We start from the raw sequence: 22138 nt of genomic DNA, 5'->3' as shown, positions 1-22138 counted from the left end.
GGGATAGAAGAGAGAAGGATGAACGGTTCGACATGAGACAATATTTTGTACAGGCATAGTAAGTACAAGAAATAAACGACAGTACAGTGGTAGCTCTATTTACGAAATTAATTGGTTCTGGAAGAAATTTCTCAATTATAAAATCTTGTAAGTAGAGAAATTCAGACCTAAATGTTTTATGAAGCATAAAAATGCATCAAAAGATGTAACAAATACATGTTACAATTATATTATTGCACAATAAATGAGAGTTGTGCATAATGTAAAAAACAAAGAACAGAGCAAAGAATAAAAATGATGGCCATTGAACTTTTAACTGCGTCATGTTCGTGTTTTCTCTCAGAAGTGTTTTTTGCCTGGCGTTTTGTAAATAACTGATTCAAGGACGTTTGCTTTTTTCGGCTTTTAACAATCCTTCGAAAATGTCCAAGGCAAACATCAGCATAGTGAGCGATCGCTCAACTGGTGAACACTTTTTCTGGGGATTCACATTTACGGGAAACTATCGGAACGCCTCGTGGCCCGAGGGACGAATGACGAGGATGCTGCATACACACGTGCCTACACACAGACACATTCGAGGTCCCTTTTAGCCAATGGGATGCCAGGATGATACTCGGTCATAGCCAATGACAGAGCAGCTATAAGTATGTTGCGTTCAGGAAACTCTGAGCTGCGATCAACAGCCCAGATTGTATTTTCCCTTTCGTATCTTGAAATTTCTTTCGTGACAAGAGGCAATATTTCTCTGCTGAGGCATTTCGTAACTTGAAATTTTTGTATGAGGAGATATTTGTAAGTAGAGGTACCACTGTATTTGGTAAACGTGTGGATGTCTCTCTAATAAAAGTGTACCCCAATTGGTCATAAAATAAATGCCTCCAACTAAATATCTTTCATTTCACTGTCAGTCACAGTAGTTTTTGCATCTCAAAAACAGGTTCATATAAACTGTGCTAAGTGATGACCACTGCGGACAGACTTGTGATAATCCCACAGGTGCCCAATATGAACAACCCTCATACCCATCTGCAGTTGAGTAAATAATCTTACTTTTTGAGGACAATCTCGGACGCTCCCTTGCTGTACATGCGGAAACTCCCGTCGGGCAGTTTGACGACAGTGCTCATGGACTTCCGCACCGAGTTGAAGGTGTACACTTTGTATAGTTTCTCCTCAGGGATCTGGTTCCTGATCGGCTGGTAATCTCGCTTCAGGTCCAGCACCAATCCCAGCAGGCTGCACTCGGTCTTGTTGCCCACCTGTTTCGGCAGACCGCCTTCCTTATCCGGGGGCTGCGGAGACGCAGAGGAGAGCTTTTGAGTGTTTGCGTTCTGACATAAATTCAAATGCGCCTGCTCCTTTTTTTTCCCTCCCTATCATCTCGATCAGGAAGTAGAGCTTCTCTATTATCACACCAAAGCCATGTTGATTTATGTGAACATCATTTACTGTCTCAAACGTCACATTAATCTCCAAATGGCTAAAAAAGAATAGCTGATACAAATAAAGAAATTCATAAGCAACACAGCCTGTCTTTTTTTATTTTTTTATTTTTTTTTTGGTAATAGATGTTCCCTTTCAGCCGGCGCCGAAGCACAAATCTCATTAACGTCAACATCGCACACACTTGACTTTCGTTTGAAAGCCAGCCGCTTCACACATTTGCTCGCCTTGAGATCACATTAGGATAGCGAGTGACGCTATCATTCGCACTCATTTATCATCAAGCCCTGCTTTTAATCCTCCTCTGTTTCTTTGGTGCACCAAAAATGCTCAAGGGCCAATAAGACCCTCGCTGTATGTGTTAAACCATAAAAACTCAAGAAGAAAATTGGTTTTGGAAGACTGGAAAATCCTTGAAATAAAAGGTCAATGTATTGCATTATAGATTGGGGAGAAAAAAAAGAAAAAAATTATATAAATGATGCCTCTTGCACCATGTTTTATATACAGTAAGTGATATAAAGTGAGAAAAAGAAAACAGCAATGCCAGACGACTTTTTTTATGTAAACCATTTTTTAAAATTATATACTTTTAAACTTTAAAAAGTGCGATTCCCCCCCCCCCCCCCAGCAACATTTAGAGGACAGTCAAAAATCAAAGGTTACAGGCGGACAGAAACAAAACCAAAAAAAAAAACATCAAGCAATTGCTAGCTGGCTTGGCAAAAACAAAGTGACATTGAGGAAGTATAATTAGTAATTTGGAAAAAAGGCAATAAACGCACCGCAGACAAAAATATTAAATCCAACCTTAACCTTCTTCTCTTTCGCCCTATCCCTGTTCCACACAGCAGAGATGAGGATAATTGTTCTACCCGTTCATGAGCAAAAGACATGACAAGCGTCTCACTGATGTCATTATTGACCATTTAGGGGACAGCCTTCATTTGTTTTTTTTTTTTTAACCACACACTTGCTTACATTGCCATACGACTAAACATTTATCAGATTGGGGACAAAAGTGATTGGATTTTTAATAACTACTAACACTTTACATGATTTTATTCCCCCCTCTCAGCTGGAGTTCTTTGGCTGGTGGCAGCTGTTGGGAGACAGCCATGTAAATATGGCTGCAGCGAAATAAATCAACATTCATTATTCTTTCTTCCCGCTAAGTCTAAATATTGCGATGCTCTTTCTGGAGGCGACTCGAGCCTTTTCTCGATGCTGAGGTCCAGTTATCTTTGTGGATTTTATTCCAGCAGCCCAATTCAGCTGAAGGCCAGTAACAATGAATTACGGCTGAAATTCATTTTAATTACAGACAGTTAATTAATTACAGACAAATAACGCACAAAGAAGCCTTGAATCATGCTAGACTGTCCGCAATGCTGGAATTCTGATGTGCCGGTTCAAGGGGTGAATAAGAGGGAGAGAAGCTTTAGCGCTACCTATGAAGGAAGAATAGCTACATGGTAGGCGGAGCTATACCTCAACTATGAAAAAAGACTTTTTTTTTTCTTTTTTAGTAACAGCTCACAAATAAGCCTGTTTTATTTTGGATACCCATTACCAACACGGAAAAAGGGATGCCGTTTTCCCAGCAAGTGTATAAAATTGAGGCAATAGGTGCCTAGTTCCGTGTAAAAGGCTGGGAAATTGCAGAATTTTCATCTCAAACGCTTCAGGTCTCAGTGCAAGAGGCTTTGAGAGATTGCGCTGAGGTTGATGCACAACGGTACTTCCTCACTGGCACTGTGAGTCCCACGTTGGCACGGCCGAGATGCCGTTGGCACGTTTCAAAGCCCGCTCGGGCTGAGGACCAGCTGCCCTCTACCTGGTCTTCGGGTGTCCCCGCGGGCAAGGACATATGCCAGAGGCAAAGCTGGCAACCTGACTTCCCGTTCCACACAGGGCTCTCTTTACACCGCACCTCCTGTTCCTTCCACTTCTTTTCTTTCTCCTTCACCGTCTTCTCATTCACTCCCCCCGCCTCTCAATGACCTTCTTCTCTTTCGCACGCTCCTTTCCTCCTCCAACCCATCCCTCTCATGGATGAGACGCTAATGCTTTGCACGAGTTGTGCAGGCCAACTGGGCTGAAGCCCCGAGGTGTGCTGGAGGGCTGCGAGGCGCTCTCGCAGTCCACGATGAGGACAATTGTCACTTGAGTGCGGTCTGACAAACTCGCCCCTCCGCTCCAACAGTATCATGTCACCATCTTGTCTGACGCTACTCGCTCTAATTCTCCATTCCCTACTCTGTCTTTCCACCATGTCCTTCCTATTTCAGGCACTGCTGTATCACGGCAAGGAACCGCAAATGGGTGTGTGTAATAAAATAAGATGCTGTACATAGAAATATACACAAAGTGTGTGTGCGTGTATCTCTCTCTCTCTCTCTCTTTTTGCAAATATAAGAAAAAAAAATCCTGAATGTACAATACTGTACTCAAGTGCAAAAACATTCAAAAATAAATTGGAAATATTTCAGGCGTTAAAAAAACAAATTTGAAGTAAAATGAATTACAAAATAAAAGAAAACGTCATTAAGGTAAAGGTTTCATACCTAAAACACAGATTTGAAAAAAAACCCCAACATAACATGCATACAACATACATACAACAAAGATAATATTTAAAAAACATAAAAAAAATTAACAGGACACGTTTAAACAATAGCATAAGAACTGGCTAAAAAAATCGAAATCACTTTAAAAAAAATTGTGACAAAACTCATTGAAATATTGAAAACCACATTGAATTTTTTTTCCTGCAAAACGGACATTTTCAGTTTTCATTTCGTTATCACATGGGACAAATTCTTTTTTGGTGTGGCTGTAGTTTTCATTCTTTCATTCTTGTTATTCACCATCATAAGCTTGACACAGGAATATGCTTGCCACACTATTAGGTACACCTGCACATTCAACAGTACCAGCATACATATATTTAAGTTATCATATTTTATTTTTTAGGAGAGAATGGGAGGGAATCTGTATACCTTTGTATACTGCAACAGGTTTTATTTTCTTGGAAACGTGAGTTTCATATACTCCCTCAATGACATTGCCATGACACTGTTTATTTGGGAAAACGCAGTCAGACAGAATAAGGTTTGAGTGGCGACAGACACAGGGCACCTATACTCATTCAACAAACACAATGTGGCTTTTAAATTTAAAAAAATAATAATAATAATAAATGAATGGCAAAAATGTCGTTCGGATCACTTAAGGGTTCAACAATAAACGGCATATTGGATCTTTTATGTGCCCCATGTCCATACCTGTCAACTTTTTGGAGCGCCAACCTGTATAAACTACCCCAAAAAATCCTTATAAAGAGCAAAAAATCCTTATAACATACCAAAGCATTTTAGATATATATATTTCTGTCAGTGTTTCTGGTGCAAGCGATTTTCAGAAATCTGTGTGAACCTTTCTCACAACACTGAAGACTCTTTCACAGTCTGCATTGCTGTGAGGTAAGCAAACTACTGCTTCCATCACTTTGCTGAGATGATGAAACATTGGTTTGCCCATGGGTGTATTCATAGTCATAATTCCCAACCAAATGTTATCCACTGCCTTTGATGTGCCATCTTCATTTGTATACTTAATGTCCTCATCACTCAAAAGCTGATACTCCTCAAACTCATCCTTGAGTTCTGTTTTCAACTAGGAACCACGTGATTTACTGGAAAGTTACCGGAAATGAAAGCATTCGAGTAGACTAGCACCATTCTGGGCAAAAGCAAACGGAACTACCTGTTGGGGGGGGGGGACGGAAATTTTCAGAATCCGTATGATTTGTGCGATAGATATATAAGATATATGTAAGATTCACCACAAAATCCGTATGAACTATGGCTAAACCGTATGAGTTGACAGGTCCGAACATTTTCCACTACTGCAGTCCAAAAAATAACCGCTCAAGAGATACTTGTAAAAAAAAAAGTGGAATCAGAGTGCAAAAAAAGAGCATCAAGACAACTATATACTGTAAATAGCACTTTCACTTGTGAAGAGGCGGTTAGGTGCCTGCGGGCCAATCGTGAGAACATCTCTTGGCATTCTACTGAAAAATATCTGGACTGTCCCAATTTCAATGAAAGCGGCCCGTTTACTTTTCCTTTACAGTCGACTAATTATCGCCAAACAAACCATGTAAGTAATACTGGCGTGTGCATCTACAGCATATAATAATCACGCACCATTAGGAATTCTGTCACCAGTGCCACCGCTCAGCCCAGAAACATGATCAGTGGAAGCGTGGAATCCGCATTGAGTTGAGCAAAGGCGGTGATGCTCTTACACACTCAAAAAAGTGTCAATACGATGACGATGATGGTGATGATGTTCTGTCAACTATGGAGGGCTGCAGATTCCCAAAAAGCCGGGATGAGCACATTTATGTTCATCACAAGATGAAGGCGGCTTTCATTGACAAGACACTCTGGATGACAAACGGAGCCCAAATGAATGTTTGCCGAGCCAAAATGAGCAATGCTTCATAATAGGAAGCATGTTTTTTTTTTCACCCCTTTTATTGTGCAATGCCATTCATCAGCATCAGTGGCATAGTTGTACAAAGCAGATGGAGCTTTTGGTGAAAGAAAAATAGCATGTTGTATTTTATATTGAATACAGAGCAGTAACGTAATTGTCTATCCATCTTTTTTCTGTACCGCAAATCCTGATGTTAGCTTTGGTCTATGTGGAGTGTGTGCAAAGCCCTCCCTACAGGATGACGGCATCTCCACTTGAGGCATCATAGTGGCCGGATTAGGAAGACGTAGAAGCGGTAAGGGGACTTGATACGAGTATTCAAGCCTGCGTTGTTTGCCTTTGTGTTGCCGCCGCTGCGTGCGATGGTCATCCAAGACTTCCACAGCCACCTTTGACATCTCACAGGATTGGCCTCTTACATAACAACGTAGCGGCTAACATACTGCAGGGCTGGCTGCGCACTGAGTGACAGGTGGGGGCGTCAAGAGCTAAATATTCCTCTGAAATCCCCCCCCCCCCCCCCATCCCCAGCTCTTTGGACGAACTTCCTTCCTTAATTGCATGCTTCTTATCTTCTTTTTCAAGAGCTCCTAAAGATTAAACGCATCTATACATGTATGTGTGTTAATGCATGCTTGCATGGATGGATGAGCTCGGCCTGTGCCCGAGAATGGTCAAAGTGGTGGCGTATGGTCTTTTTTTTTTTTTAGCGGATGCGCTCAAAGCGCTTTACAAGTTGTTTTGTTCGCACTCACGCATGCAGTGAAGGTTGAGGCCACACCCCAGCAGCACTTCATAGAAGCACAAACCAAAGCCTTGAATAAGTGTCGCCACGTAACTACAAGAAAAATGATGTCACATATTTCTGTCCGGATAAAGGTGAGTGGATGTCAGGAGGGCAGGATTTTTTCATTTTTTTCAGTGTTGGGATCAACTTCACTGCAAAGTGATGCCTATGAATGTGGTGCAATAGCTAGCAATCATCTTAGGTATGAAAACTCATTAAAGTACAGTGTTACCTCTACGTACGAACGTCTCTTCATATGAAATCTTCAAGTTACGAAACGCCCCAACAGGAAATATAACACAATAGAAATGTCAAGATACGAAAGGTAAAAATACAGTATGGGTTTCCTGAACGCAACATAGTTGTCGCTGCTCTGCCATTGACTATTACCTCGCATCTTCCTGGCATCCAAACAAGTGTTTGTGACATCAGCAAAATGTGAACCCCTCAATGACTACAATAGAAAAGCCAGGCTGGAATTCATCTGCCAAAAAGTATCCTAAATCAGGATTACAGCTATGCTGTAGCCAATCACAGCGGCCTTCAGAAAACTGGTTGCGACTAATCGCAGGGCACAAATAGGCAAACAACCATCCACACTCAAATTCGCATTGGCCTAAAACAGATGCATATCGGTCACGGCCCGAGAGTAGAGTATAGTATACATCATTAGAATAAAATATTTTATTTTGAAAGTGGGAATTATAGACTCCAGCACGCCCGAAACCCTTGTGAAGATAAGCGGATTAGAAAATTGATCGATAAATAGGAAACTTTTAAATTCCTAGGACATCTCCGAGTATACATGGTCGTTTCTGATAAATTGGAGTTTGGAAAATGAGAGGGTCCTCCTGTCAGGGACTCGAAGATGACAATGTGACAACTACAAGTCAAAAAGGCTGAGGTGAAAAGCTTTTCAGAGAATCGTAAAAGAACAAGAATCGAAAAAAGAACAATGTGACAAAAAAATGTCCAGCAACTAATACTGTAGTGCGGAACATTTTGTACGATATGGGACTAAACGACTGTGACAACTTGATCCCGTGTGCATTTAGAATGGTCATTTCAGCTAATAGCTTTTTCAACCCTACCAGTTCTGCAGACTGCTTTTGAAAATGCTTTCCAGTGGGAATCATTTTGAAGGGAGAGCATGAGGTACACAATAAGTGGATCGACTTGAGTTTTTTTTTTTTTAAAGCCAACGTATTCGATTTTGCGTATGATTCCATTTCTCTCCAGCATCCCGCCGCCGAGCGGAGCGCCTGTTGCGCTGGGTCAGATTGGTTCCCGATGCAGTTTGCTGCACTCAGAATATCAATATATTAGACCAAAATTATACAAGCACTCTCAAGGGGACAAGTTTGAGCGAATGCCTCCTGCATGTAAAGAGGCGGCCAAGGACAATGACTGTGTCTGACCTGTCTCCAAGGTGGCAGTGTTCCTGTTCCATCAGGGGACGAAAAAGAAAAAATATTGTGTGCAGTTCTTTGCAGATAATCGTCTGGTCGGGGCTTCTTAACCAAAGGAGCTTTAGATATCCTTAACATTTTTTTTTTAAATAGCTGGCTAGCTAGCTCGCGCTCTAGCTAGCGAGCTAGCTAGCTAGCTTGGATCAATCGATCAATAGATCAAGAGATCGATATGGAGAATGAGGAACAGACTGAAACAATGGCAGCAATGTACAGTCGTTGCATTTGAGGAACATGGTGGACACACACCATCAACTGATCAGCTGTTTGCTTGGCAAATACCAAATGCCTGCAGCGGAACTGCATGCCTTTCAAATCCTGCCAAACCATGCAGAAGAACACACACAAACACACACACACGCACACAAATGAGTGTAAATAGCAGAAGAAAAATGTATCAACCTATTTTGGTTTTCTAAAAAAGTGAACACCACACTTGATGCAAAAACTATTTTTAAGTGAAACAACTGAAGCTCTGGTTTTAGTTTTGAAAATAGTTCCAGTATATTATTATTTCCATTTCATTTTCCGATCCGCTTTATTCTCGCAAGGGTCGCGGGGCGTGCTGGAGCCTATCCCAGCCGCCTTCGGGCAGTAGGCGGAATCCAACCTGAACCAGTTTCCAGCCAATCGCAAGGCACACACAGCTGAACAAGCATCCACGCTTATGCTCACACCTCGGGACAATTTTGAGTGTGTAATTAACCTGCCACACGTTTTTGGAATGTGGGAGGAAACCGGAGTACCCAGAGAAAACCAACAAAGGCACAGGGAGAACATGCAAACTCCACACAAGGGAGACGCGCTAACCACTCAACCAACAGGCCACCCAGTAACAATAAATATGAATACAATTCCCGGTGCATGAGAACCATTGAAACATGAATAAATTAACAGAAAATCAAATGCTTCACTGACCAGTATCTTGGTGGTGTAGGCGCTGTTGATGGAGATGGAATTGACAAGCAGGTCAAGCGATTTGGGAGGCAGGACACCCGGCTCGGGAATCTTCTTGTAGTGCACATCGCCGATGTAGCATTGCACGGCCGTCATGCGGTTGGTGGTGAGTGTGCCAGTCTTGTCCGAGCAGATGGCGGTGGCGTTGCCCATCGTCTCGCACGCGTCGAGATGACGCACGAGGTTGTTGTCCTTCATCATTTTCTGTCGTTTGAAACAACCCCCCAAAAAAGTCTCACAAAGGGAAAGTAAAATATGCAAAGGCGCGGTAGGGCCGGTCGGTCACCTTGACGGAGTAGGCCAGGGAGATGGTGACGGCCAACGGCAGACCCTCGGGCACGGCGACCACCAGCACGGTCACGCCGATGATGAAGAACTTGACAAAGTACTGGATGTAGATGGGCGTGCACTCGGGCAGCCAAGGACGCTTCTGGATGACGAAGGAGTCGATGGCGAAGTACAACACGAGGATGATGACTGTGATGGACGACATGAGCAACCCTGGCAAATATACAACGCATTGAAAATGTGACATGAGCTTGAAACCCAAAATTGACAATTCTACTTTGAAACCTCAAACCAGGCTTGAAAGCTTCATTATAAAACCCCCAAACTAGAATTGGAATCCCAAATAAATTGAAACCATGACCAAACCTTAACCCTCATTGAAAACGATCCCTAATTTGGATTTATAAACACCTTTAAAAACATAACGTTTGAAATCCCAATATGAAATCCTTATTTAAATCTCTAACTTTGACTTGAAGCACTAAATTTGAAACGAAATTCTTAACTCAGGCATAATATCTCCATTTGAAACCCCAAACCACCTTCCAGGACAGAAGAAAAGAGTGCTAGTCAAACGTAAACAAAACAAATAAAAAACATTTGTCAATATCAAAAAGATCATCTGACTGTCATTCTTTATTTTTAAAGAGATTTCTATACAACTTCATATCATCGCAACGCAGCAGTTTCAATGGGAAACAGGTTCTATTAAAAGGTGAGCTCTCCAGCAGGATTCCCGATAGAGCGCGATAAATCAAGGAAGCCTCCAAGGCAAGCAAGAGCAAGCACAGAGTATATATAAAGCGGAATCATCCAAACCTAATTTTGCTTTGTCGCCAACTCAAAAAGGTCAAGCAGTACAAGTGCTTTAATCAGACTTTGTATTTGGATTAAACTCAGTCGACAAATGTGAGAAATTCCCTCTGCTGGGAATCAATATATATATATATATATATATATATATATTTATAGAGCAAGCAACTTGGAGGAAAGACAGATCTTGAGACTGTACATTGTACACCTGCACATTCTAGCGAGGTGCAATGTAAGCAGCGCATCACAAACGTGGACCTTTACCATGATCAGCTTTGAGATGCTTTCATTTATCAAAACGGTATCTTTAGATCCGTGGGTGTTTCTTGCATTTTGGATCACTTTAGAAAACACATTAGAAACTCCTGTCAGGAAGATGCAGTGCAGTGGATGTATTCTATTTGTAGTCATGGAGGTATACCCAAAGGAAATTTACCTGAGGAAGTTGCCATGATGAAACATTAAAACAAGGTCTTTTTTTTCTTTTTTAAACAAAGGTTGCATATTTAGGCAGCTTGTCTGATAGCAGCTTCTCTGCAATTCGACAGACATTGCATTCCGCTCGCCTTCTCATAAAAGAAAGAAAGAAAGAAAGAAAGAAAGAAAGAAAGAAAGAAAGAAAGAAAGAAAGAAAAATTATCTTATTTTTGACTTGGTGAAGCAGCTCGTGTCACACAACTTGTGGTCATGGTGGTGCTTATGTGGCAGTTTTGTGTACTGCATTCCTCCTGTCTGCTCTATGGAATTTCACTTTTTTTTTTAAGACTTACCCAAAGTTATTACTGTGTGTTTTGTTTCAAGTAACTGTCAACAATATTTTAACGTTGTTGACATCAGCTGTCATAGGACAGAAGACCTTGTGTAGCGCATTCCATGCATTTGCTGTATGCTATTTCTCTTCTTTAGACTTGCTGAAGCAATATGTTGCTGTTCATTTTTGTAAACAATTGTATTTGCGGATTTGACGGCAGCTCCTATGACATCGGCTGGCGTGTTCGTCGGAAAGACCCTGCGTTCTTCATTCTGCACATCTCCTCTGTGCAATTGATTTTAGACTTAGTGACACAGTGATGTGGATCGTGAATCAAGGTTATTTTGCAAGTTTTCTTTTTAGGAAGTGTCAGCAATTGTCCAAGCACGTTTGTGGTCATCACAGCTCAATCTTATGTACTGCATTGTCTCCATCTGCTATATGCAATGCCGGCTTGTCTGGGAGGATATGAACAATATGAGACTACGGATGGTGTTTTGGAGAATTAATTATGCCGATGCGATGCTATATGTCCTGCTGGAAAGTTGGGTTTTTTTGTGCCCGACGTTGAACCCCAAGTCACCTCGCAAAGCTTCAAATAGTGCTTAGTGGCGCGCCACACCGGGTGTCAGGCAGAGTTCACGGCGATGCGGTAGTAACATAAAGCGCGCACCCGCGAGACAATCACAAGATCAAAGTCCACACAGTCTGCGCCGAGAACACCAGATAGTCCAAAGTGTATGCTAATCCATCCGCAGCGCTGCATTGTTCTGACAACACGTCCTCATTCCGTCACTCACGCCGACTGGCTGATGTAACGGTGTCGCTATGACAACAAGGCCTTTCTTGAGGAATTTTCAGAACAAAACGCCCCCCCCCACAAAAATAGTCCCTCAAACATACTTTGTTATTCAACTTTTCAGTACTTAGATTAAGAAAAAAAACATTGCATGCATGTTAGATGTGACTTGTGCAGGGAGGACACCCACAATGTGGGCATGTTGGCTAAAAATGCCAGCCCTCACACACACACACACACACACACACACACACACGCACACACACACACACACACACACACACACACACACACACACACACACACACCCTCAAACCCAAAGTTTATGCATAGGTCCACAAGTGCAAGAGTATATTTAAAAAATCCATGAGAAAACACCTTAGCAGGCTGTCAAGCGCATGCCAAAGCAACAGGAGGCGCTATGACCCCAATGCGAGGCATGATGACATTTTAATAAATAAGAACACATTTCCATAACAATTCTCTAAATATCACACTTTCCCCCCACCCCTAAAAATATAATTCCAAATCGAGGTGGGGGAGGTGTTATTTTAGAAGAGCCTTAAGAAGAAAAAACAAAATAATTTTTGCTTTTATTAGACACATACCACTACCTCGGTATTACCTATGGGTTGTTACAAAAAAAGGCGCAATTTCATTTAAACGTGTTAAATGTTGTCAAATGTTCCAAATTAATATAATAATTATCATAATATATCATTTTCACGACTCTCCATGAATCAAAAAGTATTGCGGGCATCGCCGTATTTGACACCTATTATCACATTATAGCGAGTTGGAGCAAATGTGAGTCAGTGAACTCCATTTGTAGATGACCAAACGGTGTTAAGGCTGTAACGGACCAACAAAAAAACAAAAAAAATAAAACTCCACAAACAATTATCCCCTCACGGCTGAAGCTGGAGAACAGCCGTCTTAACGTTGCCACTGTTACTGACTTCTGTTTGGATTTCGCAGTGATCAGTACATGTCGTCTTGTATGGACTAATGAGAGCCTCTCGAAGAACACACTCACATGTCAATCAAATTTTGACCAAGGTGATTTATATTTGACCCAGCAGGTTTAAGAGTGTACTCTAAATTCTTCCTTGTCAGACTTTACCTGCTTTGCCAATCTGGACAGCGAGCTTGGTGAGCTTCCCTTGCAGCACAGACTTCTCCTTCTTGGGAATGGACACCTTCTTCCGCTCCTTCTCCTCTTCACCACCCTCGGCGCTCTTAAGAGGTTGCATCTCCATGGCGGCCGCTCCGTCCTGCTTCTTCACTGCAAAGAGCACATGGCCATAGCGAGCAGCACCAGTGTCAGAAACGCTGAGTTTTGGGCACAGAATAAGGATGAAAAAGGAAAGTGAGGGTTTAAGCAAGGAGAAATCAAAACAAGAGCTCATTCATATGCAACGTCCTTTGGAAAGAACGTGATCAAGGCCACAATGTCGGGCGACGAACAAAAATATAGTCGTAAAACAGGTTCAGGAATGGATTTGAGATCCCGTACATACGCATCAGGGTTTTTGCGGCGGTTTCTACTAGCGGTGCTCTGATCAATCGGCCAACGATGGTGATCGATGTATTTCCGTGGGAAAGTACAAGATTGGCATATGCCGATCAATGCTTTTCACTGCCGATCGCCCGTCGCTCGTACTTTGCATCCTGCGGCCAAGTAGACTGCAGTTCATCTGCAGTGTAGGCATCCCCTTTCCCATTTTCTTAACACCGAATGCGACAAATGAAACCAGTAACTGAATCATAATAGAGGTCGATGCATTAAAAAAAAAAATTCAGATTCATGAATTACTCAAAAATTTACAGTTTCATCGATTATTCAAATCATTATTTGTGAGCAGCTCCAAAATTGCTAAATAGGCGGAGATTCCACGTGATCGTGAATTTCATGGCTGATCGATATCGGAATCGGCAGCATAGGACCCTAATTTTTAACCATAATTAAAAAAACAATGAGCATAGGCTGTAGTGTCAACTACGACATAAAAGTCTAGAGCAGGGATCGCCAACCTTATTGAGACTAAAAGCTACTTTTTGGGTACCGGTACTTATTAAATGGCCACCAATTTATTAGACTGGTGAAATAACCATTTGCACAAATTAATAACATTATATTTCATTACTCATAAATGATTCTGTTTATATATGTGATGACAATCATGTTATTAAATGTTCACAATAATTAGGACACAGTTTAGTATCAATATGCAACACTTTATTTCGAGAGCACGTTGCCTGTGTTCACCTTTCCAAATGATCACTTGGGACCACATTCCTGCGAAGCTATTTTAGAACAGGTCCGCGAGCTACACCACGGTGGTGACCCCTAGGCTAGAGATTCGAGCACAACATGAAAACCAGATGTGTCAACTGCATCACAAGAAACAGGAGAGCCAAATACGAGACGAGAGCGTCAACAACGATATGACAGGCAAAAAGTGCCATAATACCAAATCACAGCTTAAAGCGGCTATTAAATGATAGCTGTATGCATTCACCGCGACACCGAGAGCTGAGAGTCAATTCAGACATGTGAACCTCAAGCAACGACTAAGAGAATCAACAACATATGATCACAAAGAGTCAACTCTGCCATGAGAGCATCTCATGTCAATTATGAGAGAGTCAAACACAACACGACAACCTAAAGTAGTAACTACCACACAAGAGCCTAGAGTCGACGACAGCCAGCCTGAAGTGTCAGTGATGATATGACAGCCTCTAGTGTCAACCATGAGCCAACCACAACACAAGAGCCCAAAGAACAAACCTCCACATGAGAGCCTCAAGTGTCCACTATGAGAAAGTCAATCACAAGGCGAGAATCTGTCGACCACGTTACGAAAGCCGAAGGCATCAACTAAGACATGAGAACCCAAAGTGTCAACTCCAAAGTACCACGAGAGAGCCTTGAACAAGGGTCACCAACATTTGTGAAAGTGAGAGCTACTGCTTAGCAACTGATAAATGTGAAGGGCTCCCACTTTGATCCATTCATCCAGCCATTTTCTGATCGGCTTGTCCTCACAAGCTGTAGCCTATCCCAGCTGTCTTCAGGCAGGAGGCGGGGGACACACCCTGAACTGGCTGCCAGCCAATCACAGGGCACACACAGACAAACAACCATCCACGCTCACACTCACACCTAGGGACAATTTGGAGTGTTCAATCAGCCTGCCATGCATGTTTTTGGAACGTGGGAAGAAACCGGAGTACCCGAAGAAAACCCACGCAGGCCACAGGAAGAAAATGCAATCTATAAATCTCTGCCAGTATTTTTAAATCACCACTTCCAACAGGCTGACAAAATTATGTCTCAAGTCTCATGAGTCTGCTGAGCCTCGACCACCTACATGTCGCGGCAACGTTAATGCGCGTGTGTCCGGTACAGCAAAGCTTTTTGGAGACAGTGTTTGCGGCGGCGAAAAACTTAAAAAGCTGTGATACTCACTTTTGCTACTCAATGTGTTTTAATGAGGTGTAAAGTGCAAATCTCGACGTGCAAACTGTGACGCGAAAACACTTATTTCGAGCCTTGCTGTGACTGGAGAGTGTCAACACTGAGCGTTAACCACAACATGAAAGCCTAAAACGTCCATAAAACTGTATTGAATGCCAGTTTTTGTCATCTCTTATAAAGGGCCCCTTTACATAATGTAAACCTTTTATGCACCCCGTTAACCTGATAACATGATAAGATGTCTACTGCAGTCATCGCTGTCCCTGAAAAAGGTGAATGTGGCCGTTTGAGATGAATGAACAATGGATGAAAAATGGAGAGAAAAAAAATCCAGCGCGCAATTTGAAGTCCTATCGGGAATTCTCAAGATACTGAACGTTTTCAGCTGCCTGGATGACCTGATTACATTACAGAAGCTGCTGTCGTCACGACAACATGTCAACAAGAAGAAGAAGAACAACCGGATATCACAGCAACGGCAGACGCAGCGGTGGGGACGGGGGGGGGGGTTTGTAGGCTAACCTAATAAGACTCCAGGTTAAACAAAGGCCAAACATGAGCTCTGATACAGCCCGACTCTTTAAGTGTCTCGGAGAGTAAATTCCCCAGGATCCTTTTCTGCATTCAAAGTGCACATTCCTCGTGGAGACCAAGTGAAAGTAACCGGCATTTGAGCCCCAAAACCCCCATCTTTTACCGCTCACCAGAGAAAGGGAGGAAGGGGAGATGGGTTAGGAGGCGGGAAGGGCAGAGGCAGAGAGGTGGTCTGGTTACCTTTCATCTGGTTGCTCTCCATATTGCCGTCTTGCATTTTACCTACGATGGACACATAACAAGACAGTAACACCAAAGATAACCAAGGCAGACAAGTCAACAAAGAATCATCACATGGACAATCAACACACAGTGGAGGAGACCCCCACACCCCCTCCCAGCAAAAACAGAAAACAAATACAGGGAGACAGGAAAATGCCTTTTAATATAACATCTTTGCAACATAGAAAGTGATATGTGAGTGGGCTGGGTTGCACAATTTAAAACCTTTCCAAAAAGTTTGGGAATTCATGTTTGGGTGATCATTTCTTGAATATAATATAACACGTCTTTTACACAGTTGGAGGAAGGCCTGTCCATGTCTCTCGTTGCCATCCCACAGCAGTTTGTGACCAGCGCTTAAATCAACTTGGGCATTATACACAAGGACCAATAAAACCCAGATTGGATGATATAAGGTGACTGTCTTCTCTTTCAAAATACGTTTCAAGTTTCTTTTTCTTTTCAGACAAATGAAGTGCAAAAAATATATATATTTTGAGTAAAAACTTTAACGCAACATATAGGTGAATAGTGGTTTAAGAGTGGATTGCCATCCCACCACAGAGTTTGACCATCATAAAGCGCCAGGCTGTTTTGTTTTGGGGTTTTTTTGCAACTAGTTTCCCTTCACCCCACTCCTGAAGCTCTTGAACTAAACATTGATCATATCTGCTTGTGTGTCTACAGTCATCAACCCAAGCACGTTAGCAGACTTGGAACAACTGGTTCCAGAGTTAAAGACTACTCCACAGCAGTGTGATGTGCCAGGCTGTGGATCTTTCTTACTTGCACTCGGAAATCAACTTGGGCATGCTATTCGTTCTTTGGTGATCAGTCACACAGTCGTTGGCTGTTTATATGGAACTCCTGGTGGACTTGTGATGACCATCGGTTGAAAGGCGCAATGCCATTCCACAGCAGTGTGTCACCAGTATACAGTACTACTGAGGCACTCATTACTTATGTGAGCCATTTTTGTTGCCGGCCACATTGTTTCCCTTTGAGGGCCATTATGAATTTTGGGAAACCATAATTCATGTTTAATCACCTCCAAATATTATATACACAGCGCACAACAAATTGATGGATAACTCGTTTTAAAATCAGAAGTCAAAAATAATGACTGTTATTGTGGATTTCATATGACCATTTTAAATTTTGGTTCAGACTTTAGCAAGCATTATGGAACTTGACATGCTTGATTTGCTCTCACGGGCCATATAAAATGATGTGGCGGGCCAGATCTGGCCCCGGGGCCTTGACTTTGACACCGGTGTTCTACTGTGTCCAACATAACCATGTTGGCTTGTTGGCTGACTTGTGACAACATTGGTTTGAACAGTGGGAAAGGCCATCCCACAACATTGTGTGGCCAGCATAAAGTACCTGGCTCTTGTTGCTACACATGGTTATTTTCCTCACGCTATTGAAGCGCTAGACCTGAACATTCATTGGAACACAAGCCCATTGGCAGACTTGCACAGGTTGAAGAGTGGAAGGCCATCCCACAACAGCGTGTGACCAGGATGAGGTGTCAAGTTCCGTACGGCTCTTACTAACACTTGATTGATGAACTTTGACGTGCTGTTTGGAATTCTTTTTGGAAACTTTTGGAATCAGCTAGACCGTAAGAGAGTGAGCAACACAACCAAATTGGTTGACGACTCCTGGCTTAAAGTGGCAGGCCATCCCGCAGCAGTGTGTGCCACCAGGATTTCTCAGAGTATGGAATGAACCGCCAAAAAGCCACAAACATGAATTTCCCAACGTTTTGGTGTATGTTGACTTTGCGTGCGTTGCATCCATTGCACAAAGAAACGATTGATAATTCCACGGGCACATTTCATCCAACAAATTGAACAGGCTGTGCAACGTATGGTGAAGCATTTTAACATCGAACACAATGATGGCTCGTGCACGAAGTATGCGAGCGTCCAGGAGCACAGACTCAAAGGGAAGCAGAATGAATATGTGAAGAAGGAGGGGAGGCGAGAGAGCCTGAAAGACAAAAGCCTCCCACACGATGAAGTTACGTAAGGAGAGACAATAAATAAATAAATAAACAAATCAATAAACATTTACATTTGGGGACAAAGACTTTATTTAATTTGCTGGTGGATTCTTGCTTGCTGACGAAGTTTAATTTAAAAAGAATATTTTATCCTCATATGTTTGCTTGTTGTCTGCCATGTTCGCTGTTTTAGCTATCGCGCTGCATTGTGGACGCCATTTCTCTACTCCGGGCTACAATTTCAGCGATGAGCCTTAATTTTGTCAACAAATTAAGACAAAAATCTTAAATATGACCAGAGACAAATGCCGGACCTGTTTACATGTCTGCAACGTCTCTGATTCATACAGCAGACAGGAGAGTTGCGCTGAGAATGACAAATCGCTGTATCCCGGGACACTACAAGGTCGCTGTCACAGTACAAATACCCGCCCAGCTGTGTCGAGCACAGGCTGAACGTTGGCGCCGGTAACCTTGGAGACGCCGCGGTGCCACGGTGAGTTAATCTTTTATTTCATCCTGAACCAGCAAAAAACACGGATGAGAAGGAGTTGCACTGAAGGAAGTAAAGATGCTATCTCTTTTGTCTGATTTTGTCAGCCAGATCTTCATCTATTGTTAAGTAGGAAGATATACACTCAGGGTGAAAATATATTATCTTTTCAGAATGATTTGTTAAATAAGGTAAGAACAGAATATATTTTCAGAATCTTTTGCATTCTCTTAAAATATAATACTTATTCCCATGTGCAAATGCACCATGGTTGGGAAGTCCGGTACTTTAGGCTTTAGCTGGTTGCCTCTGAAAACCGGTAGCATCAGGGCAAGCACAGCTAATGTGATAAGAGGCTTCATGTATGATTCTTTTCTGCATTTTTTAACTATGATGACAACCGCGATACAATATACAGTATATATATATATATATATATATATACTGTATATATATTTTTTTTTTTAAGTGAAAGTATGATGCAAGTTTTGTTTGTTTTTTAATGGCATTCCTTGCACTGTATGTCTGATGAACCCCAATGGGGGCGGGGGGGATGAATACTGGTGTCAACAACTTACGACCTAACCCAAATGTGGATAAAAATCTTATAGCACCCTTGGTAAAAATCATGGAACCACTAGTGTCGGAGGACTTTTAGTTACTTCAATTTGTAGGAAAGAAAGCACATCACACATGACATAAAACTAGAGTCATTTCAAATGGCAACTTTATACCTTGAAGAAAAACTAAAAGAAATGAAGAAACAACAGTGATCAGTGATAGTTTTGCACGGTTGTCAAACTCATTTCAGTCGCGGGCTAATTTGGAGTTACGTTTTCCCCCGGAGGGCCGTTATGACAGTGAAACCACAAAATTATTATTTGTACACAAAAAATGAACAGGTTACTGGTTTTGAAATCAGGCAAGTCAATTATATTAGTTTGTTCAGTTATTGCTCAAGTGAGTGTAAACTGTGGAACAAAATTATTGCAAAACCTCAAAGTTATTTATTACACATGACAATATGACATTTTCAGCCATATTTTAACTAGTTGACACACATGATTTGCTTTCGTGGGCCACATAAAATGACTTGGCGGGCCGGATCTGGCCCCCGGGGCCTTGAGTTTGACACCCATGGTTTAAACCAAGCCGAGTCGGGGAAAAAAAATGGAATCACTCAATTATGAAGAAAATTATGGAATCCTAAAAAACAACAGCAACAAAAGAACACTTCAATACACCACTAGTAATTTGCTGTACCATCTCTGGTTTTTAGAACTGCTCCAAGTCTCCAAGATTTCATGATAAACGGTTCTCTTCATCAATCTGCCTCCAACTTTCTCTAATTGCTTTTGCCAAATCAACCTTGGATGGTTTCGTCAAAGATTTTTACTTGGATAGAGATCCGCACGAGTTGCAGGCCATGACAACGACGTCGTGTGTCTTTATTCAAAGAAAGTTTACAACAGATTTGTTCGATGGTGAGAAGCATTCTCATCTTCAAAAATTATTTCATCATCCCCAAACATCCATCCATGTTGACGGTAAGAGACAGTACCAGGCCAGACAGTGGGGGGTAAAAAATGGTAGTACAAGCAGAGAGTACAAGGCAGTGGATGTCTGACATGGTGAGGAGGTCAAAGATGACGACAGAGAGAATCAGAGGTTTTGTCGACCTACCATTAATAAGGTTGGCACTGCCTGGGGCGTTAAAGCCCGCCGCCCCATCCGTGGCAATAGTGGCGATGGGGTGGATGGGGGGATGCGAGCAGTCTAGCCAGTAACAATGGAAGCCCAACATAGATGGACACACACACAAGAACAAACACAAGACAGTGAACAGAAATAACATGGTTATAGGACAGGTAGCATTCTTCAGCATCTTCATTTAGTCACGATTAATGGCGCCGATTAAAAGAGTGGCGTATTTATCATTCGTTTAATGTGGTAAAAAACAAACAAGTCGAACATTGGACAGACACGAAACACACAGTCTAAACAGATCGTTTATGGGAAGGAATCTATGCACAGAAAGCACAACCTACGGATGAAGAGATTCCGTCCGAGCTCGAATGGTGTTGTGGAAAGTGCAACGGGTGTCAACGGGCATTTTATTTTAGCTGCCATGTAAAGTTTGGAATGTGAAGGTTTGATTCATTGTAATTGAGTGAATGATGATGCCTTGAGGAGATTTTTTTTCTATGTGAATGACTCAACTGTTAAAAAAAACCAAATTTGGTTAGTAGTGGTCACTTCATCTTGAAAGTGTGTGCACTGCAGCGCTCAGTGATTTTTAAAAAAAATTTTTACAGGCCGTCTTAAAAAGTCCTTATTGTACTACAAATTTGATCACATATGCTTGGTCTATAGAAATTCAACCTCAATCCAGGATTTAAAGAACTATAGAACAGAATTGGAGGAAGAGTCTGACGGCCCCGATTTTTGCGCCCGGCGCAAGTTTAGCGCTAAGCGCCGCCTGACGGTGTGCATGGGTGGAGCTTTCTTTCTTTTGGTCATTGCGCCGATGGGCACAGATAGAAAGGGGCGTTGGTGCCATCATGTGCCATTGTCAGATAAACACAGCCAGCATGTTTATATGGTGGAAGGACTCACACACACCCAGAGGGAAGTTTTAAAAGTATATTTAAGATGATAATGATTCATTCAATGAATTGATTTCACTGACAATGACACCCATCACAAGTTCGCGGAGCTCAGAATCTACCTGTGCGCCGATTAAATGGATCAAAATTGTGCTGGTACAACCTGCGGCACAACTTAGACCTGCTTGTTGCGGGTCTTAGTAATACTGCAGTCACCCAATTGTCAAGCTTCAAAGAGGAACGCGCTTAGTCCACCGGAAAGCCCAGCGCGGCGCAACACGGCCTGCTAAACTCCCAAACACAGTAAACTGGATGCGTCGGTTTACAAAAATAGGGCCTTGAATCTTTATATTGCTAGTCGAACAAACAGCCTGGATCATTTTGCATTGTTAGTCACATGCAACACAAACGGAGGGAAAATTGTGGATTTTTCAAACTAGTTTCCTGAATCACATGGCAAACGCACTCCAGCTAGAAATGTTCTGATGTTATTTTGCAATACCTAGCTGACTCAGTCACAAACTAACTCACTCACTATGTAACGCACAAAATAACTAACTGACCAACCAAAGAAGTGTCAAACTGGCTGACTAACCAACTCACTGATTAAGATAAGATAAGATTTTTCCAAAATGGGGAAAAATGTTTACGAACTGACTGACTGACTGACTGACCAAACAACTGCGCCAATACACTATAACCACTTCAGCTAACAAGTAAAAAACGACTACCCGTGATCCTTGTTGAGGTGGGAGGTGACTTGAGGCGGATTATTAGCGCAGGGGTTAAAGGTCAAAAGAATTGAGAGCACCACCCCCAGGGTTGAAACAGAGAAGATACTCTACCTGTGTTCTGGGGTCCGTCTTTCACTGCGCCTCCTTCAAGGCAAATGTGGCACAATGAGAAAAA

The 22138-nt window shown here is 42.2% G+C and overlaps 1 protein-coding gene across 11 annotated transcripts in view; it reads right to left on the bottom strand.

The window, feature by feature from the left end:
- The window catches only part of atp2b2 (ATPase plasma membrane Ca2+ transporting 2), a 96820-nt gene that overhangs the window by 25152 nt on the left and 49530 nt on the right, over nt 1-22138 (bottom strand). For 7 of the 11 annotated variants that reach the window (XM_052075530.1, XM_052075529.1, XM_052075528.1 and 4 more), the window contains 7 exons: nt 22075-22107; nt 20307-20399; nt 16078-16119; nt 12943-13104; nt 9455-9669; nt 9130-9372; nt 1054-1295 (listed from right to left, as the gene is read on the bottom strand). In XM_052075530.1, coding sequence (XP_051931490.1) covers nt 1054-1295; nt 9130-9372; nt 9455-9669; nt 12943-13104; nt 16078-16119; nt 20307-20399; nt 22075-22107 — 1030 coding nt within the window. The remainder of the gene's footprint in view (nt 1-1053; nt 1296-9129; nt 9373-9454; nt 9670-12942; nt 13105-16077; nt 16120-20306; nt 20400-22074; nt 22108-22138) is intronic. The other 4 variants (XM_052075537.1, XM_052075535.1, XM_052075531.1 and 1 more) reach the window with 3 other exon arrangements.

The sequence above is a fragment of the Hippocampus zosterae genome, chromosome 9 (assembly GCF_025434085.1).
Source record: "Hippocampus zosterae strain Florida chromosome 9, ASM2543408v3, whole genome shotgun sequence".
NCBI lineage: Eukaryota > Metazoa > Chordata > Actinopteri > Syngnathiformes > Syngnathidae > Hippocampus > Hippocampus zosterae.
This window is presented reverse-complemented; position numbering and strand designations above follow the sequence as displayed.